This window comes from Felis catus, chromosome B4, assembly GCF_018350175.1.
Source record: "Felis catus isolate Fca126 chromosome B4, F.catus_Fca126_mat1.0, whole genome shotgun sequence".
Classification (NCBI taxonomy): Eukaryota; Metazoa; Chordata; class Mammalia; order Carnivora; family Felidae; genus Felis; species Felis catus.
Window position 1 is genome coordinate 137,876,464 of NC_058374.1, and position 22,920 is coordinate 137,899,383.

Here is a 22,920-nt window from a genome sequence, read left to right on the forward strand (position 1 = left end):
CCTCCCGCGCCCCGGCCAGTGCCCTTTCTCTCTCCATCTGGTGCCAGTGATGTGCAGACAAGAGGTGGGCGGGGGTACCACTCACGGCCGCCTGCCCGGGTTCTTTCGGCTAATAGATACTTTTTCAGCAAAGAGGCGAGTGACGCCCCCCCCCGCCAAAGCAGCTTCCAGGGAGCTCCCGGCTGTTCATTCGCCACCCTCCGTTTGTCCCAGGCCGGATGAATCCAAGCCTTGGGGCACGGCTCAGTTACACGGTTCAGGAAACTTCTTGTTTGTCTAATAATCTCTTCCACTGATGCAGGGCTTCCTGGGCCATAATGGAAACTTTCAGGAGTCCGCTGGGCCCCAGGCTTGCCGTCTGACTTTGGGCTCCTTTCCTCCTGACTCGGATGCCCTACCCCCTCCCCACTGTGGCGGGTGAGGGGCGGGAAGGCCTTCGGTGAGAGGAGCTCGCACACCTGTACCTGTGGTCCCTTAGTCAGGCCGCCCGTCCCGTGGCCGTGTGACCTCGGTGGCTTCGTGCTTCTGCGTCAGATGGCCCAGTCTCTCTTCGTGATTGCTCGTGGATGCCCTGGGGCTGATTTCAGATTCTCGTAAAGGAGGGTTGGAACCCCATTCTGGCTCCCTCCGTGACTCTTGGAACCAGAGATGACATTTTCACTTTAAACAAACCCAAGCTATTCGTGCTGGCGGAGCATTTCTCCCGTGTCTCTGGGAAGGATTTTTGTCGGTTTACGTCTTGTTTCCATCACGCTCTCTGGGCTTTTCTGCTGCTCCAGATGTTTTCTCTCCTGTCTTTTATCCGCTTCCGTCCTTGCCCCAGCCTTTCCCCAGAGTCTCTGTGAGGACTCCCTGCCCTTCCTCCTCGCGGACACAGACGTACCTTCCTCCCGTCCGCTAACGCTGATCGCGGGCCTACTGTGTCCTGTCGTGGGGCCACACAGAGGGCCCACAGACCACTGTTGGCCGCTAACAAAAATCAGTACAGAAGCTGAGAGGAAGCTTTTAGAAACTTTAAAGCATTCGATAGCGTCACTTATGTCCATGTAATTTCTAAACGGGGGCTTCTATGTCTGTATTCTTGAGTTCTTTCTGGCAATTCGTTTATGTTCCATGTTATCAAAGGATTGGCTCAAAACCAAGGAAAGAGCCCTGTCCCTTTACCACGGAGGGTTTGGGTGGAACGCTACTAGGACATATATTGATTATCCCCGTTCTACAGACTGGGAGATTGAGGCTGGCGACGCCCAGGTTCTGGATTCGTTTGGGGGCAGAAATGGTGGTCCGTTAGGGCCGGGCTTGTTCCCCCAGAACACCACGCAGACCTTGACGGTGAAGAAATAGCTCTTCACGGGTCCTCCCAGCAGACGTCCCGGCCTGTGCCTTGGCCTGGACTGAATGCCCCCCGTGAGCAGAGAGTCCCCAGATTGCAGAGGTTCCCAGCCCCCTAACCTAGAAGAGATGATTCGCACTCGCGAGGTCTTTTTCGCAGTCCCTCGCCGAGCAAAAAGTTTGCTTAGGGACCCTTACCGTATTTTAACAGCGCCGAGAAAAGACCGCCTTTGTGCAGTTAGTGTAGGTAAGTTATGCCGTATTGGATTTCATAGCGGAATTACTAAACCGTTCGGTCGTAATGATGTTTATTTTTCTGCCGTGCGTGGATTACGCACTCACTGGGGGCGGTTTAGAAGATACAGAAAGCAGAAGAAAGAGGAAATTGACATGGAGAGAAATACGGTTTCCATTAGGTCCATTTCCTTTCCTGGTTTTTTCTGCGGTCTCTTTCGGTGTCTCTTGATGTGGGAAACAAAGGCAGATAGACCTCAATTTCCTTCTAGGCTGCAGCCCCTTGGCAGATACTGGGGCAGCAGAGTAACACGTTTCTGCGGGATTCCCTGCTGTCTCAGCCCTGATGCTTTGCTGGAGGGAAAAACCATCCTGTCTTGACAAGAGCTAGGCCTCCGGTGCCCTGGGAATCTTTAGCAGGTGAAAACGTCCCTGGAAACTTCCCCCGGACTTTACCTCCCCCGACCCCACGGTATATAACCAGCCTCTCCTCATGGTCCCCGGACAGCTCTTCCTGCCCACGGGTCCTGTCCCCGGGCTTTAATAAAATCGCCTTTTTGCACCAAAGACGTCTTCAAGAATTCCTTCTTGGTCGTCGGCTCCGGACCCCACACCCCACTATCACCCCAAAAACATCATCTCTCACACGGATGCACTTTGATTTTTGCTCCCCCGCCCCTGCCCCGCCCAGCGCTGTAACATAATGACATAATGCTGTCGACTTGTGATTGAGTTGGGTTCCCTGTCACCCGGTCTTGAGGAAGGGTCCTCGACTTCGGAGGCCTTGGTTTTCGAGGATTTTTAGGGATCCTCCCCGCCCTTGGCTGTACGCAAGCTGAGAGGACTAACCCGTTTCTTCTCTTACCCCACAACTACCAGTGGAAAACCACCCCATTCGATTAAATTAGGGTACCCCACCGTCTCCCGTGGCCGTGTTGAATTTTCTGTTGAGTGCAGGGGCCTTGTCTAAGCCGAGTGCTCAACCCCCGGCACAGATGCTCAGACCCGTCTGCAGAATGAACCCAGTGAGTGGCTATGGATGACCGGCGGTAAACTGAGTTTTGCAGGCAAGCTGTAGAAGGACATTCGTTTCCTGGGGCTGCCCTAACAAAGCACCGCAGACGGGCTGGTGGGGAGCTTCAACAACAGAAATGTAGCGTCTCACAGTCTGGAGTCTAGACGCCCCAGAGCAGGGTGTTGGCGGAGGGCTCCTTCCTTCTGAGGCTTCGGGGCAGAATCTGCTCCAGGGCGGGCCTCTCTCTCGGCCGCCCCGGTGCTCCTTGGCCAGTGCACGGATGGCTCTCTCCTGCCTGTGTCTTCACATCCTTTTTCCTCGGTGCGTGTCTGTCTCTGTGTCCAGGTTCCTCTTTTTATAAGGACACAGACCACCCTAATCCACCTTAACTCGATCCTCTGCAAAGACCCTCCTCTAAAGTAAGGTCACGTTCACGAGTACTGGAGGTTAGAGCTATAATATCTTCTGGGCAAGGTGAGGGGGGGGAAGACACAATTCACGCCCTAACAAGAAGCCTTTCCCAGGGGGCCTTTACCGTTTGGGGGCCGTGACTGCATTTGCTGAAATAGGGCAAGTGCTTCGGATGGCCTCAGCACCCACAGCACTCGGTTGAAACGCTGAGCTAATGAAACAGGCGCGATTGCCCGATGCTTATAGGGAGGTAGAGAATTCAGAGTTGCTGCTGAGACAAGACGGGACGCTGTGTTTGGATAAATGTCCAATTTGCCTCTCTTTCTCCCACAGCCAAGATTTCGGAGATTGAGGAGGAGCAGGAGGACCCATACCTGAACGACCGCTGCAGAGGTGAGGCCCTGCTCCCTCCAGCGGGCCGTGAATCCAGCCTGCGGGGGAGTCCGCGCTCATGTCCTTGGGAGTCTGACGTCCTGGGAAGAGCGCTTGGGCTGAGTCAGCTGAAGTCTCTCTGTCCTCCCTGCACTCCTGGGCCCCCCTTCCTGCTTCCCTCGGGCTGGGGCCTGATGGGCCAGGGGGAGACAGGGTGAGCTCACAGGAAGGGGCCGTGTGGGCCCTTAAAAGCTCCCAGCACAGCGCCCCCCACACACACCAACACAGGCTCTGTGAAGGGTGAACGCCACCGGAGGGAGGGCCGAGTGTTACTTGCCTTGTGTCCCGGAGCCCCAGCTGTGCCACTGGTGGCATCATTCGCAAATGTAAAGTGACTAGGGCCTGGCAGGTTTGTTTTTCACATGATAAAACTAGATTTGTCTTTCGTGGACCGTTCCGCCTGTCTAGACGGGCAAGTCTGCTCCAGAGGTTCATGAGGAAGCTTGCCCTGTGGTCGGGGCGTTAATTGGGAGCCAGTGAAATCACAGAATGATGTGGCCCGGGTACAGTGACAGGCCGCACAGAGGTGGGGTGGGAGGTGGGGGTGGGGTGGGGAGGGCACAGAGCCCAGAAAGCTCTCTGGGGGGTGTGGGAGGCCTTCCTGGGGGAGGGAAAGGCTGGTTTGCAGTGGGTGAGGGGGGGCTGGCCAAGGAAGTAACACTGGGCACGCGGTGTTGGAGACACGCAGACTCGCGCGGCTCACGGGGAGGGGTGGGCCCGGGGCTAGAGGGAGAGGCTGGAGAGGCGGGCAGGGGGCTCGCAGGGCCTGGGGAGCGGCCAGAACTGTGATAGAACGTTTAGCCAGCTGGTAGAGGTCTGTCCCCGTGAGATTGGCTCTCTGAGCACCCGTCGGCTGCCCTGCAGGACAGCTGGTTGGAGGGGAGGCCCCGGGGTCGTGCAGGGGCCAGATCCCGGGGGTCTCCCTCGGGAAGGGAGGGGTGCCACGCTGGAGAGGGTGGGCTCCAACCTGGGGAGCCTGTGTCCCGTGTGTCGTCCACCCTGAGGGCGTTTGCCTGGCCCACAGGGAGCCGGAAACGCCAGAGGCTTGTGGTGGGTGTTTGGCCCCCGGTTGCCCTGATTTGCTCTGATTCCAGGTGGCGGCCCCTGCAAACAGCAGTGCCGAGACACGGGGGAGGGGGTCGTCTGCTCCTGCTTCGTGGGCTACCAGCTGCTGCCCGACAGCGTCTCCTGTGAAGGTAACCGTCACCGAGCTCCGGCCACAGCAGGGCGGCGGGGGGCCTCTGCCCCCGTCTCTGCTTGACGCTCTGCACACGTCGGGGCCCCGTTCGTAGGCAGGTGGAGTCCACGGCGCCCGGCCACGGCTCTCCTCCCGGGGCATTTACACACCGTGCTGGGAAACGGGGCTGGGTTTGGCGTCTGACCGGGCTCTGAATCCAGGATCTGAGTGGCCCTGGGCACATCCCTCAGCCTCTCTCTCCCCTCCCATTTGGGGTGGGGGAGATAGAGGACAGTGACAGCCTCTGCGAGGGGTCCTAAGGGTCATGTGACTCCAGTGCAGGGCCTCGCGCTGCTTAGTGCGTTCTCAAAATGAGCGGTAGGGGGCGCCTGGGTGGCTCAGTCGGTTGAGCGTCTGATTTCGGCTCAGGGCGCGATCTCTCGGTTCCTGAGTTCGAGCCCCGCGTCGGGCTCTGTGCCGACAGCTCGGAGCCTGGAGCCTGCTTCGGATTCTGTGTGTCCCACTCTGTCTCTGCCCCTCCCCTGCTCATTCTCTCTCTCTCTCTCTTTCGAAAATCAAGAACACATTAAAAAAAAACAAACAAAAAAAAACCGAGCAGTCGCTCTGAAACTTAGCCGGGGAAGGAAACCATTGGTTTTGATTGGGTGGTGAGTGCCCGAGACCCCTTCAGGTGCACAGCCCGAATACACACGGGTGGGGGACTGGAGAGATGCTGGGAACCCATTTACGGTGCCTTCCGGTACATTCCTTGTGGTGAAGCGCCGGGGTCCTTTGTTCTTGCTGGTTACTCCCTCGTTGCCTCCGTCTGTCCTAGATATCAACGAATGCATCACGGGCAGCCACAATTGCCGGCTTGGGGAGTCCTGTGTCAATACAGTGGGCTCTTTCCGCTGTCAGAGAGACAGCAGCTGTGGGACTGGCTATGAGCTCACAGAGGACAATGATTGCAAAGGTATAACACTCTCCAGTCTACACACCTCAGCTCTCCAGGAATAGATAGAATGAGATAGTAAAGGCAGCACTGGACCCCACCTGTGACTGCCCGGGGCACCGACCCGTTGTGTTGTTAGTAAAGATTTACCTTCTTATCTTAACGCTGAGTTAATGACAATGGTGAGTTTGGACTTCTGAAAAGGCTCAGAGCAGGATCATTTCAAAGCAAGATGAGAAGTGAATGAACTTCATTCAGGTGCTCACGTGTGCCTTCTACAAAAAAAAAAAAAAAAAAATCTGTACAACAGCTGCCTTCCATCTGATTCCAGACTTCCTTGAAGTTCAAAGCTAATTCTCTTCCGCTGCCTAAAAACACGACATTTCTGGCTGCTGGCCTTTCTCCGCCAAGCCATAGATGTTATTTGGCAGATAAGGCTTTGATGAGGATCTATGAGAACATAGTTTTCTTCTGAGGGTTTCCAGCCCTTCAGAACGAAAAGCACCACTTGTATAAAAGTTTTGGTTGAGTTACGAGGGTAACTCAAAAGCCAGGCACACCCTCCTGACGTCGCAGGGCCTTTGGGCAAAGCTCTGTTCGGTCTATCCTCGCAGCCTCGCTGGGCGGTTTGGACCCTGAGATCCCAGGGGCCCAGCCAGCTGAGTATACACTTTTGAACATTTGACAGCCGTGAACTTCAAAGGAAGGGCAGCCAAAATGTCCGATCATGGCAATCACCACTGTTCGTATTTGGAATATTGTGACAACGTCAGAATGAATGAGTTTGTAGGCACAGTTTTTATTGCCACTAAGATCATTGCTTTATTGTCTAAACCAAACATGCACTTAGCCTAGAGGTAAAAAAAAAAAAAAATCCCACATACTGGCAGGAAAATGCTTGGTTATTTAGTATATAACAGAAAGTTTGCCTCATAAGAGCCTTGGGGGGAGGGGGGAGAAAAAAAAAAACTTTAAATCTTTAGCAACACGAGCACTATTTGGCTAACTAAGGCTCTTTTTTTTTTATGTGACTTCTCGATTGGAATGTTTCGGGTTGTAGTCTGAGTAATGAGCATTAGGAAGAAAAAACTTTCTTGTGATTTTTGTGAATGTTGTAAGATGTTTCTGGCAGGACTCTTGCTAACAATTTCCTTTTTTTATGATGTACCAGATATTGACGAGTGTGAGAGTGGTATTCATAACTGCCTCCCCGATTTTATCTGTCAGAATACTCTGGGATCCTTCCGCTGCAGACCCAAGCTACAATGCAAGAGTGGCTTTATACAAGATGCTCTAGGCAACTGTATTGGTAAGACATTGCCGCCAGGGTCCCCCAGGCAGGGCGAGTGCTCGAGCGGCGGGCCACAGCTCTAGAGCGCGCTGGGCCTGCCGAGCAGAGGTCGGCAAGCATATCCTCAGAAGGGCTGGGAAGCCAATATGTTAGCCATACGGTCTCTGTTGCAAAAACTCGGCTCTGTGGACCAAGCTAGGGAGCAGCCACAGATCTGTGAACAAACGCACGGTACCGTGTCCCCGTAAAACTTGGTTTGCAAAAACAGGTGCGGGCCGGGTTTGGCCGCAGGGCTGTAGTCGACCGACCCCTGGTTCGGCTTCAGTTTTGGAGTTCGAGACACGTGGTTTAGAGTGAATGCGTTAAGGTGGTTTATGTCCCTCCTTTGACTCTGAATTTCGTCCTCTAGAAAATGGGAATAATCCTACTACCTGGTTTGGCGGCTTGAGGCAAGGACGGAACGAGATGATTGGGAAATGCCTTGTGTGTTAAAGTTTTGTTGTAGAAAGTACTTTATATCAGTGGATTTCATCGAGATGGAAGGGAGAATGGGGGTGCCAGGGGCCTGGGGCGGGAATGTGGGGAGTTAGCGTCTACCTCGCAGAGTTTCAGTTGGGGCAAATTAAAAAGTTGTGTGGATGGAAGGCGGTGATGGCTGCACGGCCGTGTGAACGTATTTAATGCCACCTGTCTATACGCCTAAAGATCGTTAAAACGGCAAATTTTATGTCACATACATTTCACCGCAAAACAAATCTACTGCATTGCCTGACGTCAGAGCAAGACTGCTGTGGAATTAAAGGAAATCCCGTGTGAATGGTCACACTCTCGGGATGGAGAAGCAGCGTGGGGAGGGGGCAGGGAGCTGAGGGACGAGTCACGAGCTCTGCAAACGGAAGGTGACACCCCTTTCTCCCGGAGTCACCCAGGCTATAACCACTTGGCTCGGCCGGTGTTTGCTGTTGGCATTTGTGTCCAGATCTGCCGGCCTGGCCTTGGTCTCTGCCCAGCAGAAGCTTCTGGGTCCTGCCTTTGAGGACGGGAACACTCCCCCCCCCCACCCCTGCCGGAGAGCTGCAAACACCACCAATTAGAACCCTCCTTCACTGAGGCTGTCCCGTTTCCCTCCTTAAAGGGCGCTTCTGGAAGCTGGTTTCTGTCTTAGGTTTGCCTCACCCTCTCTCAGATAAATCTGTATTGATCTTTGATTTGAAATGGCAGTTTGGACAGAAAGCTCTCTCGCCTTTTTTTTTTTTAAACCATCCCAGAGTATTTAAAGACAAATAGACTAGTGACCCCCTGGGACAGAGGCCTCCTTGGAACCCTACCCCAGACTTCTGCTTTTAAAGCTCCCCAGTCATCCGGTGCAGGGAGGGTGGGGAGGCGTCGGAGCTGTGGGGGCCTCCGCTTGGCTGGGGTTGGCCCCCCGCCAGCCTCCCGCCAGCCGGGCTGTCGTCACCCAGCACAGGGGGCCTGTGAGCAGGGGGCTGACGGCTCTCCCAGGGCCAGCAGGGAGGAGGGTCCTGCCCAGACTTGCAGGGCGCTTGGAGGGGGCTCCGCAGAGGAGGCTGGCATCTGTTTGGGGTGGAAACCCTGACTCATGACAAAATCAGCCCCGATTTCCACAGGGAAGAAGCATTTGCGAGTCTGTGTAGCCCCGTTGCCCCTCTACGGGGTGCAAAGTGTGTAGGGGACAAGGTGTGAGAGTAGGGGTGGGGACAGTCCCCTCTGCATCCTTCCCTAGATGCAGGGAGAGCCTGGGTGAGCAGAGCAAAGCCCCGAAGGAGCCCCACCCGCCAGTCCCTGGGTGTTTGGAGGGTCTACAGAGCAGCCACAAGGTGTCCCGCAACTCGGGCTCGAGCAGGTGCCCCTTCTCGTGCCCACAGTGCTCTTTAGTGCTCCTAAAGAAACTCAGGATCCTTTCTTTAAAACGTTTTTTCTTTAATATATATTTTTTACTTTATTCAGTTTGAGAGAGTGAGCATGGGGATAGAGGGAGGAAGAGAGAGTGCGAGACAGAGAGAGACAGAGAGAGAGGGGAAAAGTGGGGGGGGGCAGAGAGAGAGAGAATCCCAAGTCGATGCCACACTGTTAGCACAGAGCCCACCGTGGGGCTCGATCCCACAACCCATGAGATCATGACCTGAACTGAAATCAAGAGTGGACGCTCTGCCAACGGAGCGCCCCAGGCGCCCCGAGACGATCCTATCTTTGTTGGTTTTCTTTTTCCTGCTTCCTCTGATTCCCTGTCGGGGTTCTCACCGTCTACCTTTCGGCTTCAGTGAGGACGACGGAATGGGCCAGAGCAGGGCTTCCCGCACACTGCATCTTGGGGTGTTCCGAGGTGTTCCATTGGGGCAATCAAGGGTCCCGTCGTCATTGGGTTAAAGTTAGCGAGGTGCTTTTCAGCCGGGATCATCTGGGCTTTTCCCATGTGAGCCCGTAAGAGACAGAGGTCGTATGACGCGTTCCCAAACGGCTTGGACCTTTTCTATTTATTTGTTCTTTATTTTTCCCGGTGTCCCATTCATGCATTGATTGCCTGGTCCTTCCTTACCTTGTGGTGCTCACAGGTGGGGGGACTCCCCTGCCCGGGGAGCCCACCATGTCTCAAGGGGTACTCGTGTTCCACAGAACACAGTTTGGGAACTGTAGATCTGCTTGGCGAGCCCAAAACCTCCGGGGAGGCAGCGATGTCGTTGCTAGACGTTGCATTTCTTCTTGATACGGGGCAGGGGACAAATTTCTTTCTGTAAAGGGCTGCCTAGTAAGTACCAGGTTCATGTGCTATAGGGTCTATGTTGCAGCTCGGGTGTTCCAATAAAGCTTTATTGACAAAAACAAGCAGTGAGCTGGATTTGACTGGCGGACTGTAGCCTGTCAACGCTGATTTTTGGGCTGGGAGGCAGGACACCCTGCTTCTAGAGCCGGCTAGCTTTTGTAAACTGTTAAGTGCTGTGCTGCTGTGTGAACGTTGACTCCAGGGGCGGCCCCGGGTCCTACCCCTGACTGTCCTGGCCCCTGACGGTTCGAGGAGCGTGGGGCTTGGCCCGGAGGGGAGAATGACAGCTGATCCCTCTTTTTGACTTTGGCTCAGGGGCCTTCTACCATAACTCCCTTCTCTCTGTCCCCTGGGTGCTTTGCAAGTGTCTGAACGTGGGGAGTCTTAAAAACCTAGGTGCCTGTAGGAGTCTCCCCCTAGTAAGAAGTGTAGCCTCTGCGGTTTTACACCAAATTCGAGCTGGGGGAATGAAGGGTCCTCCTTGTCCGATCACTGGTTCGCACTCGCCAGGCGTGTGTCCAGCAGAGGTGAAGGCCCCACGCAGGCACGCGCAGTCAAGGAGGGAGACCACAGCGCGGTGAACTTGGAGCTAGCAGCCCCTCCCCGCTGGGCACAAGTCAGCTCGGGCCTGAGGAGCCCAGATGGGGGCCTGACAGGAAGGGGCCTCCAGGAGGTGACACGCAAGCTGTGAAAGTGTTTCCCAGGCAGACAGGGGAGGTGACTTCCCAGCCAGGGGCTGTGTGAATAAAGGCACAGAGGTGGGACCCAAGCGGCCTGTCCAGGAGCCATCAGTGTGCTGTAAGGGCTCAAGCCTGGTCGCGGGGACCGCTGGCCAGAGTGAGGCCCAGGCCAGGCGGGCCGGGCCCATCATCGGAGGAGCCCAGAGCCTCGCGGGGGCAAGAGTTTCGGCGCCGAGGGCACGTAGCCCCGCACCCCGTGTGGAGCGAGTGAACACGAGATGGCCCCTGAATTGCCAGCCCCGTGGTGGGGACTGCGAGTCCTGTAGGATTCAGAAGGGACATAGCCACGTGACCGTGGGCAGACCTGGGAGCCAGGCACGCGGCTTCAGATTCGGTGCAGGGAAGGATGGCGGGCTTGAAGCTCTAGGGGCAGGGAGATGCCACGGAGGTCGTATTTCAGGTGGCATGTGTTGGCAAAACCCGGGAGCCGGCGGGAAGCCTGCCGCGTGGTCCAGGGTGAGGGCATCGTAGTACTTCTGTTTGTGGTTTTGCAATAAGGAGGGAAGTGGGGGGGGGGTTTCGGAGATCTAGCTGTTGGGTTTTGGGAAGCCCTCCACGTTTAACCTCGCTGTCTCCGTCTTTCCTGCTGCAGATATCAATGAATGTTTAAGTATCAGTGCCCCATGCCCTGTTGGGCAGACATGCATCAACACGGAGGGCTCCTACACATGTCAGAAGAACGTGCCCAATTGTGGCCGTGGCTACCATCTCAACGAGGAGGGAACCCGCTGTATTGGTTGGTATCGGAAAAGAGAACCAATCTGAAATCCACTTTTCTGTCTGCGCCTGGCGCCCCCCTCCCTTCTCTGGAAGGGGAGGAGGAGATCCCCCAAGTGAACCTGTCCATCCATCCCGTTGCTCATTCCCAAGCTTAGACCTTCGTCATCTATTGCCTGGACCATGGCAGTAGCCTGCCAGCCTACCACTGCCCCCAGTTTTACCCCTTTCAGTCTGTCCAGGGTCTCTCGAGCTGGAAGCGCTGCTCACAGCCCCCGTTGGTGACAGACAAGGACAGATGCCCCTCTTACAACCTGGTCCTCCTGAGGTGGCCCCACCTTCACGAGCTTTATAATTCAGTGAACTAGGCCTTGCAGCTCCCTAAAGAAGCCCTGCCCTGTCCTCTCTGTGGAGTATTTTGCTCTTACGTTATTCCCTCCGCCTCCTCGCTGCTACGTTCCTTTGGATCCAGACCCCTGCCAGCCAGAGAGACGCTCTCTACAACTCCCAGAATACTTCCTTAACGTCTCCCCGGGTCACTGGGCCCTTTCCGCCTCAGCTAGGCCCATTGCTGGCTGGCCAGAGCAGGAGGCCCCGAGGGTAGGGGCTGCATCTGGGTCCGCTGTGTCCCCAGCATGGGGCCCAGCACGCAGCAGGTGCTCTGGGACATCGTGTTGAAGAGCCAGTGATCCTGCTTTGTCAACGTACAGTTTAGTTTGCTGCTCTCCCAGCTTCCTTTCTGACCATCTCAGGGAAGAGCCCCCGCTTAACGTTTTTCAACGTGTCCTTCCTTCTCTTTTGCAAGATGTGGATGAGTGCGCGGCGCCCTCTGAGCCCTGTGGGCCGGGGCACCTGTGTGTCAACTCGCCTGGAAGTTTCCGCTGTGAGTGCAAAGCCGGATACTATTTCGACGGCATCAGCAGGACGTGCGTGGGTACGTGGGTATCCCTGAAGGCCTGGGGGGGGACCCGGCCAGGTGGCACCCTGGCGTGGCCACAGTCTACGCCTCACCTCGGAGAGCCCTAGTGCAGCAGTCCCCGAGAAGAGACCCTGAGTCAAGAGACCCCCGTCCGGTCCCAGCCCTGGTGCTGCACTCCCGGGTGTCACCCGCCCGCAGAACAGGTGTTCTGCTTGACTCAAGACCTCCAAGGGTCTATGAGACCCCAGCCCACTCCGCAAATGCCCGAGAGCATTAGTGATTTTCTCCCAGAGTCGCTGCCCTCGTGCGGGGCTGCGTGCCTGAGGCACGGTGGCCTCAGCGCCGGGAACGGGGACAGACCCCGCCGGCCGAGCGCCTGCCATCCGCAGACCAGGGTGCTCGGGGGAGGCTGGCCCCTTGTCAGACCCCAGTGGACCCTCGTTCAGGGCTCTGGGGTGGGGAACTGATGGGTGGGCACGTCCTCAGGTGTGCGTCACGGAAGGGACACGCGACTGGCCCGGTGAGCAGACGGGCGGGCGTGGCCCCGGCTCCCTCGCCCACTCGTGCCGTGGGTTTGACTCGTGGGACGAGTCACTTTGCGCCTCTCGTCTGAGCAGAGAGGCTGCGGGAGGTGGGGTCGCCAGCAGAGGCTTGGGTGGCACTGAGGGGGCCCACCTGCTCCGTTTCAGACATCAACGAGTGTCGGCGCTATCCCGGGCGCCTGTGCGGCCACAAGTGTGAGAACACGCCGGGCTCCTACTACTGCAGCTGCTCCGTGGGCTTCCGGCTCTCTGCCGACGGCCGCTCGTGTGAAGGTGAGGCGGCCTGGGCGCCGGGCAGGCTGATCGACTCCCTTCTCCCGGAGAAGCCACGGCTCCACCCGCAGACGCCGTCCGTTGGGACAGAGTCGAGTTTGTTTCCCAAGCGCAGATTAAGTGAGGCATCAGTGGGGGAAACGCCTGTGACAGGTGACGTGTCAGAGATGCCTGGGCCTCCTGGGTCCCGGAGCGCCCGGTGGCATCTGCCCAGGGCCACGCACGTGGGGAACGGATAAGCCGGTTTAGGAACAAGGGACGTGGCTAAGAGTGCGGGATGGGGAGGCGTCCCACCCACCGTGTTCACGTGACCTCCGGGAGTGGCTGGCCTCGCCTGCCTCAGTGTCCTACCAGGAGACAGGGCTCAGTAGGTTAGATTTTTGAGGAAACGGGTAAGACAGAGTTTACCCAGACTGTTGCATCCGCGGAGAGGGGCTTGGGTGTAAAACGATCTCAGTTTGGGAAAAGCAGAAGGCAGGAGGCTTTTTAAATTTTTCTTTATTAAAAATTTTTTTTAATGTTTTATTTATTTATTTATTTTTAAATTTTGTTTCAACGTTTTTTATTTTATTTTTGGGACAGAGAAACAGAGCATGAACGGGGGAGGGGCAGAGAGAGAGGGAGACACAGAATCGGAAACAGGCTCCAGGCTCCGAGCCATCAGCCCAGAGCCTGACGCGGGGCTCGAACTCACGGACCGCGAGATCGTGACCTGGCTGAAGTCGGACGCTTAACCGACTGCGCCACCCAGGCGCCCCAAAATGTTTTATTTATTTTTGAGAGAGAGACACAGAGTGTGAGCGGGGGGAAGGGGCAGAGAGAGAGAGAGAGACACACACACACATACAGAATCCGAAGCAGGCTCCAGGCTCCGAGCTGTCAGCACAGAGCCCGATGTGGGGCTCGAACCCACAAACCGTGAGATCGTGACCTGAGCCGACGCTGGACGCTTAACTGACTGAGCCACCCAAGTGGCCCAAAGGGCAGAAGTCTTTTTAAATGCTGGGGTGTGCTAAAGACAAGTGCTGCAGGACGTTAAGTGGGGGATCAGCATGTTTAGGCTGGCTGCACCTGCTAACTGGCGCCTGCCCTCCCACAGAGACTGGGAGGGCAGGGGCGGAGGTGGGGGGCCGGGACCTGCCCTTCCCAGTGATCGCACTTCAAAGGCGTGGTTTGCAGGTCCTGGGTTGTAGGGGGTACATCTCAAAGGGACAGAGCAAGGATTGACATTTGCAAGTTTGCTAAAGTCAACACTTCTAAGAAAAAGGGAGGTCAGGACCGAGTATCTTCTTTGGGCTGCTCTGAGCTTTCTCAGGCAGGCACTTTAAGGGTCTGGGGTCATCATCCTGGGCACCCCGTCTTGGGCCGGTAGAAGCCATGCTAAAGTGTGCTCAGGGCCCTTAGTCTGCCGGGTGGAGGCTGGAGGGAGTTGTTAGTGCTGAGCCTGTCGGTTCTCAGACAACATCCACCTCCTCTGGGGCTGGACCGAGATGGCGTGACGTGTGTTCAGCACAGGGCCTGGCACACCGTAGGCGCTCAGCAGACGTCACATCTTCTCTGAGGACTAGGTTCTGACATCAGCAAAGTCCAGAGCTCTTACAGCCCTCGGCGCTCCCCTCCCGTCACCCGGCAAGCCCTGTTCTGTGCCGCGCGGCGCCTGGGCACAGCGTCTGGACGCTCGGCAGGACGATCACAAAAGTCACATATGCCCAGACGCACCCAGTACGCACAGGTCTCCCACTGGAGGGTGGACGGTGTGACGGGATCCTGGGCCCTCGGGTCCCCCCAAGATTCTAGGATCTGTCCCCAGGAACCAGACTCAATGCACGTGTTTTGGCAAGGAAAAAAAGATTGATGCACAGGGGTCCCTCGAGCTTGGGTTCAAATCCCAGCTTGACCATGTTATGGCCTTGAAGAAGTAACTTGGCACTTCTGGGCCCCATTGTCCTCATCTGCAAAAGTGGGGGGAGCAGGACCCACCTTACCGGGGGCCCTGAGGATGATGCACGTGGAGAGCGTATCCCAGTGTCCTGTGTGAGACCAGGTGCCAGCTATGGGGACCGTGGGTGTCACTGCTGTTAGCATTCATGGCTTACGCTGTTCTTCATCAGTCCCCAGTGACTGGAAAGGAGGTAGTCACGTCTACGTGAGTAGCAACATTGGGGACGCAAAACCGGGGCATGGCCAGCTTTGCCCTATCCTTCCGCTACGCATTTGTAAAGCAACCCCGATAAGGTGCGTAGCAAGAACGTGGTTCCTGCCTTCGAGGAGTGTCTCTAGGATTTGATGAGAAACCACACTGGGCAGCAGGGACGGCCAGGCAGGGTGTTGGGGGTGCTGCAGGGACGAAACACGGGGCGAGAGGCTAATGGACATTCTTAGCTGCTCACCCCGTCTGCCCTGCTAGGAATTAGCAGTAAATAAATGTGAGAAGGGACTTCTAGGCCAGACGTTGGCACAAATCTTTTCCTAAAAGCCGCATAGTAAATATTTTAGGCTCTGCCCGCCACAATCTATGTTGCGGGTACCCACTTCTTTGCAGGGCAAAGGCGGCCATACGCCAGGGTAAATGAGTGAGCGTGGCTGCGGGCCAATAGAACTTCCTTTACAAAAGCAAGTGGCGGGCCAGAATTGCGCTGATCCCTGCTCTCAGCGAAGGGAACAGACGAGCGGGAGCTCAGAGTCGCTGAGTGGGCTGGTGGTGAGCTTTACGCACTGGGGTATCCGGGATGTGGGCACATCAACGGTTCGCTCGGGCCTCCGTCTCTGCAGAGGGCATCGTCTTGGAGGTGAACTGGGGAGGGCTGTGATCACATCTCCAGTTGAGGACTAGAACTGACCCTGGGAGCCTGAGGCGGGACCCACCGGACGGAGCCGAGACCGGAGGCTTTATGTCGTCCTGATGAGAGATTCCGGAGGGAATCTCTGTCCCTCGGGGCGACCCTCGGGGCGACCCCAGGCGGCAGACGGCAGGACTTCGGGCCCTCCATATGTGTTCCCTTGAGGGGCACCAGGGGTGTGTGGGGTGGCTCCAGGCGGGGTGACCTCCGGGGACCCTCTCTTTCAGACGTGAACGAGTGTAACAGCAGTCCCTGCAGCCAGGAATGCGCCAACGTGTACGGCTCCTACCAGTGTTACTGTCGGCGAGGCCACCAGCTCAGCGACGTGGACGGCGTCACCTGCGAAGGTGAGGGGGGCACCCCGCCCGGCTGAGGGGAGAGCACCCCCGCCCCTTTCTCCCGAACGGCCTTGCAGGCTGGCGGCCGGTGTAGGTTTTTTCTCCCTGCAGCTGAGGCTTGTTTGGATACAAATGAGTCCTCGAGAGTGAGGTTTAGAAAGCAGCACACCCACTCCCCGGATTTTTCTTTCCGAAATGCGTAGCTGGTGAGCGCCACGTCGTGTGGGGGCCTTGGACCACACGTGGCGGGGACCGCAGGACCGCCAGGGCTTGGCGGTGTGCGACCCTGGGGCGAGGAGGGGCCTCAGGGGGTCCCCCCGCATGCCCGATTCGAAGCTCTGCCTCTCCCTGGTGGGGGACCATCCATCACCTGCAGCCTGAGGGCCGACCCCAGCCCCACCGGGCTGTCAGAGGGTTGAAGACGACCCAGCAGCACTTAGTACAGTGCCTGGTGCACCGTAGGTGCTGAAAGGTGCTGTTGGGATTCCTACCGTTTCCACGGAAGGCGTGTTTCCTATTAGCACGTGGATAACCGTTAGCGTCAGGGTGTGCCTGCAGCCCGCAGGCCATCTGTGCTACGTTCTGTTCTGAAGCCCTTGGCCTTTCCCCCTCCACTTGGCCCCCGTACTGCCTCCTTCCCCCACGTGTACGTACTTTGCACCGTGGACTTGCTGTGTGACGCTGGGCTAAGCTCTTCCCCTCTCTGGGCCTCACGTTCCCCTCTGATGTAACGGTTCCTGAGCCCCACCCCAGTACCTTGCGGCTTCCTGTGTCCAGATGGCCCCATGTGGCCGTCCTCCCAGGCCCCTTCCTGGTCCACTGTTGGGAATGGAGCTCGGCCACGGGATGCTGAGGGTGGGCTTTGCCGTCACAGACATTGACGAGTGCGCCCTGCCCACCGGGGGCCACATCTGCTCCTATCGCTGCATCAACATCCCTGGAAGCTTCCAGTGCACCTGCCCTCCGTCCGGATACAGGCTGGCCCCCAACGGCCGCAACTGCCAAGGTGAGCGCTGGGGACGGCCTGGGGCTCTGTGGTGCCGGGGAGCTGAGGCCAGGCAGCCTCCCTGACCCACTGGGGGGGGGGCGCATCTGGGAAGGGGAGGGGAGGCCTCTGCATCCACGGAGTGTCTCGGGGTCCACACGCACCCTGGTCTCTCACTCCTGGCACGCCTGTCTTCGGGGGGTTCTGACCCTCCCACCCTGCCCTCAGCAGCTCCGAGGGGGCCAGAACAGGGGCTGACAGCCTTTAGGAAGTGGGACCCCATCCCACAGCAGGGGGGCTACTCAGTCAGCCTTTCATCCACTGATTCGACAAGCCCTTGACGTAAGCCAGGCCCTGCAGAGAGTTACGGGCAGAGCAGTGAGCAGGTGGGGGAGGCCTCTGTCCCAAGGTGCCGATGACTGCCCTGCTGAGGGTGGGCGTGGTCCGCAGTGGGAAAGCCCCAAGGTCTCTGTATTCATGAGGGTGTCCCGCTGGGGCCAGGGGTCAGCTCCCGCATGGACTAAATGAGGGGGGCCGATGGCCCCCATCTGCACTCAGCTCCCATATCTAAGAACACCCTAGGAGTCACCGTGACTCCTGTAACTGAGCCATTTGGTGACCAAGAGAGGGGTATCGAGTCGATATTTGTGAACGAACAATCCCAGAGTGGATCGAGGGACGGCCCCAAGAAGCTGAGCCACAGAGGTCGGGTCTGTCCGGCCCCTTCCTCATGAGCCCCCACACAGGACTGTCGACCCAGAGGCTCAGAGGCCCCGGGTTCTGCACACGTGATTTCTGGTCGTGAGGAAGGACTTTGATCAAAGGCGGGCAGGAGCGGTGGCCTTTCCTGGGAGGCACCCACTCAGCGCGTCCGCAGCTCTGGGTGGAAGTCACTTTGTTTTCGCCTCTCCGGCGGAGCAGATGACTTTCTTGCTCCTGGCCGGCCTCCCTTGCCGCAACCTGGGGTCCTGCCAGATACAGCAAAACACATTCCTGAGCCTCGGCCTTTGAGATTAGGAGTGTTGTTTTTACCGCCGAGATCAGGCGTTTGGCACCTCTCACAGACGCCTCTCAGGCTCGCCAGACCCCACCATTCTGCTGCTCCTGAGACCTGTGGGAAAGAGGACAGCTCCCCGTGTCCGGGGACCTCTCAGGACAGTGCCCCAGGCCTCACCGACCCCGGGCTCTGGGCACAACGTAGAACTCCTTGAAGCCTTGGTGTCCTCATCCGTCACATGCAGCCATTAGCTTCTTCCATTTCCTTTTGGCATGTCACGAGTCCCCCGTGAGGTGACGGTACTGACCCTCAGGAGCCTCGGACAGGTGCTGGCTGCTTAGAACCTTGGCTCTGGCCCGTGGGGGTTCAAAGCTCAACTCTGCCGCGCGCAAAATGTGCAGCCTTGGGTGAGCCCCGGAGCCTGTGTGAGCTCCTGCCTACACTACACTGAGGATAATAACAGTTCTTGCCCAGTGAGCCGTCGGGAGAACGGAACTCTCCAAAGCTCATCCCAGAACTGTGAACGATGAGTAAAACCTCCATAAATACCGATCATCCTATAAGTAAGAAAGCTGGCAAGGGCACTGCCACAGAGAGCAGGGGAGGGAGGGGAGCAGGGCAGCAGCCAGGGGAGGACAAGGGCGGCCCCATCTCCCCCCCTCAGTCCTGCCTGGTGGGAGGCCCCAGCGCCACCATCTGGGGATGGGGTCGGCTCGGGCGGCCTCAGCCTTCACCGGGCTGCCTTGGGGTCTCTCACAGACATCGATGAGTGTGTGACCGGCATCCACAACTGCTCCGTCAACGAGACCTGCTTCAACATCCAGGGTGGCTTCCGCTGCCTGGCCTTCGAGTGCCCCAAGAACTACCGCCGCTCCGCAGACACGTAAGTCCCTCGGGCCCCGCCGTTGTCTGTCTGCGTCGGCCTTCCTGGGGGCCTGGCTCCCGGCCTGGGTGGGCGGCTCATGAACTGTGCCCTCCCACCGGGGCCCTGGGAAACTTGAGGACCCCGATTCTCAAGCCCCTAAACGCCGGGAGGCTGGTTGCGGAGAGCCTAGGTAGTGACTTCAAGGAGGGCAGGCCTGGCCTCAGGGAGCCTGTGCGAGGAGCCAGACAGAAACACCAGGCCTGAGACCTTGGGCCCGAGGCAGCTCGCCGGGCGTCAGCTTCGTCATCTGCGAGATGCAGAGGTCAGAACATACTCTGACCCAGACGAAGGTAGTGATGCTTCTGGGTGAGCTGATGTGGTGGCTGGGGCATCGTCATTAGGCGACCCCCCTCCTGAAAGCCAGATTCCATTCAGCCCGGTGACTGTGTGGGAACGGCACGGAATTTTCTGTGTCCCAAACTTGAGGCTGTATGTTCCTATGTTATTGGAAGCTCCGTCCTTCCCAGGCCACTAGGGTGTCTGCTGGGATGTCCAGAAACCCCCTTCCTCAGGGCGTAGGGAGGACCTCTGGTCTCACTGCATACCACCCTACCCCTAATTTTATTCAGCGAGGTTCGTTTCATGCCACTGTCAGTAATTTCAGGAGGAGCTCTCTAGTGGGGCCAGATGGGGAGCACGGGTGGGAGCCAGTGGGGAGCACGGGTGCGTGACCCCTCCTTCCAACCCCCGGAAACGCTCGAAGCCAGTGCACAGCTAGGCTGACCGCAACTCGGCCTTTTGACCGTGAGCCTGCTCCTCCCGCTGGAGGGTCAGGGCCTCCTTGGCTGGTGCACCCGGCCCCGGTGTCCACTCGCTCAAGCCCAAAGGGCGGCTGCCCTGGCTTGCGGTTCTGGCCTGGCCTCCGGCTTGCTGAATGCCAGATGCTCAGACCTCCGTCTCCCCAGCGGCACTCTGGGCTCTTCCCGGGTGCTCGTCCTCTGGCCTCGCCACCTCCGCGGGCTTTCTCTGTTCTCTCAGCCCACGTACGTTCGTCCGCCTGGAGACCCGATAGCTCGTGTCCTCCCTGTGCCCCGGTTAGGGAAGAGGCACCCCAGAACTGAGCCCCGGAGGGCAGCGAGGGCGTACCTCGGACCCCTAAGAAAGTTCCGTTTCCTCAATTTGAGGCTGGGCTGCTATTTGTGGTATTAAGTTCCTGCTCCCCCAGTTCTTTGTCTGTGTCTGGGCTCGAGGACTCTGGAAGACTGGCTGGCGCTGAGCATGGAATTCTAACACAGGCAGCCACGAAGCCCAGACCGGAGGCAGCCTCCCTCTGGGGGTCTGCGTGCTTCCCGAGCCCAAGGGTGGACAGGTGGGCGCCGTGAGCTGAGGTTGTGACTGAAATCAGCAGATCCGGCCTCTTCCTGCGTGTTGGCATTTGCTGTGGAAGCCTTGGCCACGCCTCGGTGCTGGAGAAAGTCATTTACTTGTTTGGGGACCGCGGGCATACTGTGCAGGCACCCGGGCAGACAGTGGGCCCACAAAGGCCCCCGTGCCCAGCACCGTGCCTCCTAAGAGCACATTCCAGAGCAGCAGTGGCCACAGAGTCCAGCAGAGTCCCCATGTGGGTTGGGTGGGGGGTGCCTGGAGTAGGCGTTGGTGGAATGAATGGGGAAGGGGAAACTGAGTTAGGCAAAGAGGGAGGGAGTGGCGGGCAGGACTGGAGTAGGGCTGGGGACAGGGGATCGAAGGGCGTCTGGCCATGAAATGGGGCGCTCAGTGGGGAGCCTGGGCTGGCATTCTGCTCACTGTGGGGGTTGATGCTTCAGGGCTTGGTCTGTCCCATCCCACGGCTTCATCAGCATGTACCAGGGGCTGATAAAGAGGGGGCTTGTCATTTTCTGTGAGTAGGAAGAGGGAGCAGGGCCCTACCCACAGTACAAGCAAGAGAGGGAAGATGGGGCTCCAAGCTGCCCCTCCGGGGAGGACGGCCCAGATTAACACCCATGCCTGCTCGCCAGCGCCGCCCCCCCCCAGCGGCGGGCGCAGAGGGGGAGGAGAAAGAAACTGGGGGTAGTGGCCAGGCCAAGCCCTCCAGGACTGAGTTCTCCAGCTTCTTGGGGAAGCTGTGGCATTCCAGAAAGACGCCAGCTTGGAGTTACTCCATTCCAGGTCGCTTGGGCTCCTTGGAGCCTCTATACCCTCAGCTGTGAAGCGGGTGGTGAGGCCACCCTGCCAGGTTCCTGCGGGGTGAGCCTTGATGGTGGAGCAGGGCCCCCTCATAAAGCTCACGCTGGGTTCAGCCCCCATGGGGGAGTGGGTAGGCGCCCCAAAGGTCTTACTGCCAGTTTTTAGGGGGGTGCTCCCTGGTGTCCAGGGCAGGGCCTGAAAGGAAAAGGGGAGAGCCAGGGCCGGGATTCCAGACTTCCAGACTCGCTCTCCTGTTCCTTGGGGCTGTGGCCTCAGGTCAGTCTCTTGGCCACCCGGGGGCCCTTTCTGTGTCTGCAACACCTGCTTGGCAAGGCCTTGGGGATTAGCAGGGATTAGTGGTAATGAGCTCCAGGCAGCCAGCCCGGTGCTGGGACAAGAGTGGTAGGGAGTGAGGACGGTGATGACCAGCCATCCCGTTTCTCTCCCTCGGGGCACTTCGGCTTAGCCACAGAGGTTCCTCGGGGCACCTCTGCTGTTCCCCGCCTGCTGCTTGCCGCCCGTGTGACTGGTTGAGCTCCCGGCCCTCCGATGGGAGACGAGACACGGGCGTCTGAGGGGCTGTGTGGTTGGGGCCATCATGCTACGGAATCACGGGCTAGCCGGGAGCCCGGTGTAGGAAGGGGGGTTGGGGCTGGAACCCCAAGTTGAGTGGCCATTGGAGGGTTGTATCCCGGTTGTCCCCTCCTAGAGAGAGGAGTTACCGCAGGACCACGGGGGCTCGGAGCTTAGTGTCAGCATAGTGACAAGCCTCTGACAAATGGTAGACCGACCCAGGCAGGATACAGGCCGGAGCTCCAAGCGAGGAGTGGCCCGTCTTCTCGGCACTGTTAGCGCCTCAGGCTGGAGTTTTCTTGCTTTGTAGCTTCTTTTCCTCATCCTCCAAAATCCTCTTAAAGAATTTATTATCTGACCTGCAGAAAGCAATTTATAAAATTTAAAAGAGCTGTATCAGGAAAGAGCCACTAGCCAGCATTTCTGTAGGTAACATTTAGGGAGTCTTGATAGGGAAGATTTAAGGTGTGTGCCCTCTCTCTGCCTCTCTGTCTCTCTCTGGGCCTCAGCCTTCTCTTTCTGTCCACACAGTCTCCTTCTGGGCAGTGTCCCTGGCGGCCAAGGGGCGGTAACTGGAGCATGACCCAGCAGGCTGGGCCACAAACCACAGGGCTGGGCCTCATGGATCGTCCAGGCTGTTAAGATCCTGACCACACGATTCCCTCCTACCCACAGGAGGAATGTCAAAGCGTTCCAGAGCCTGGGATGGGACTGAAAACATCCTCTTTATCCCCTCAGCAGGACGGACCCCTGAGACATGCGGTCTTAGAAGCCAGAGGAAGGCCGCACCGCCTCGGTTGGCACAGCTCTGGGCCTGAGGGTACAGTGCGGGTGGACAGGGGTGAGGGGCGTGGAGCCCTGCCTTGGCCTGTTCCCAGAATGACAAGAGCGTGAAAGCCAGGGAGGTGCCGGCAGGGAAGGCTATAAGCGTGAGACAGCCTGGGGGGTGGCCAGAACGGCCGTGCCTCCCAGGAGAAGGGACTGGGCCTGGGGGACCTTCTCTCTCTAGTGTGTGGCGACTTCCAGCATTGCATTTTCGCAGAAAATAGAGCGTTCCGATCAAATCCGTTGCACTGAAAAATTGGGGCGCGTCGTTCTCTTGTACATGACGAGATGGAAACCGAGGCGTGTGGTCCCAGGGACCTGGCCCTTCTCTGTGCGACGACAGCCCTCCAGACATGCTGGCGAACAAAGACTTTTGTGTGGGTGCCCAGGGCGGCGGGCAGTTTGCCGGATGCGGTAGTTGAGGTTTCTGTGATGTTTCCATAAGCTCAGGGTAGAGCAGGACAGGAGCGTTGAAGTTGGAGCTGACCGGGAA

At 57.9% G+C, this 22,920-nt stretch overlaps 1 protein-coding gene across 2 annotated transcripts in view; it reads left to right on the forward strand.

Annotated features, from left to right (window-relative positions):
* The window catches only part of FBLN1 (fibulin 1), an 84,445-nt gene that overhangs the window by 25,428 nt on the left and 36,097 nt on the right, over positions 1-22,920 (forward strand). For both annotated transcript variants that reach the window (XM_023257621.2, XM_023257619.2), the window contains exons 5-14: positions 3,326-3,385; positions 4,519-4,620; positions 5,437-5,574; positions 6,725-6,862; positions 10,959-11,102; positions 11,889-12,017; positions 12,692-12,817; positions 15,885-16,004; positions 16,870-17,001; positions 18,737-18,860. In XM_023257621.2, coding sequence (XP_023113389.2) covers positions 3,326-3,385; positions 4,519-4,620; positions 5,437-5,574; positions 6,725-6,862; positions 10,959-11,102; positions 11,889-12,017; positions 12,692-12,817; positions 15,885-16,004; positions 16,870-17,001; positions 18,737-18,860 — 1,213 coding nt within the window. The remainder of the gene's footprint in view (positions 1-3,325; positions 3,386-4,518; positions 4,621-5,436; positions 5,575-6,724; positions 6,863-10,958; positions 11,103-11,888; positions 12,018-12,691; positions 12,818-15,884; positions 16,005-16,869; positions 17,002-18,736; positions 18,861-22,920) is intronic.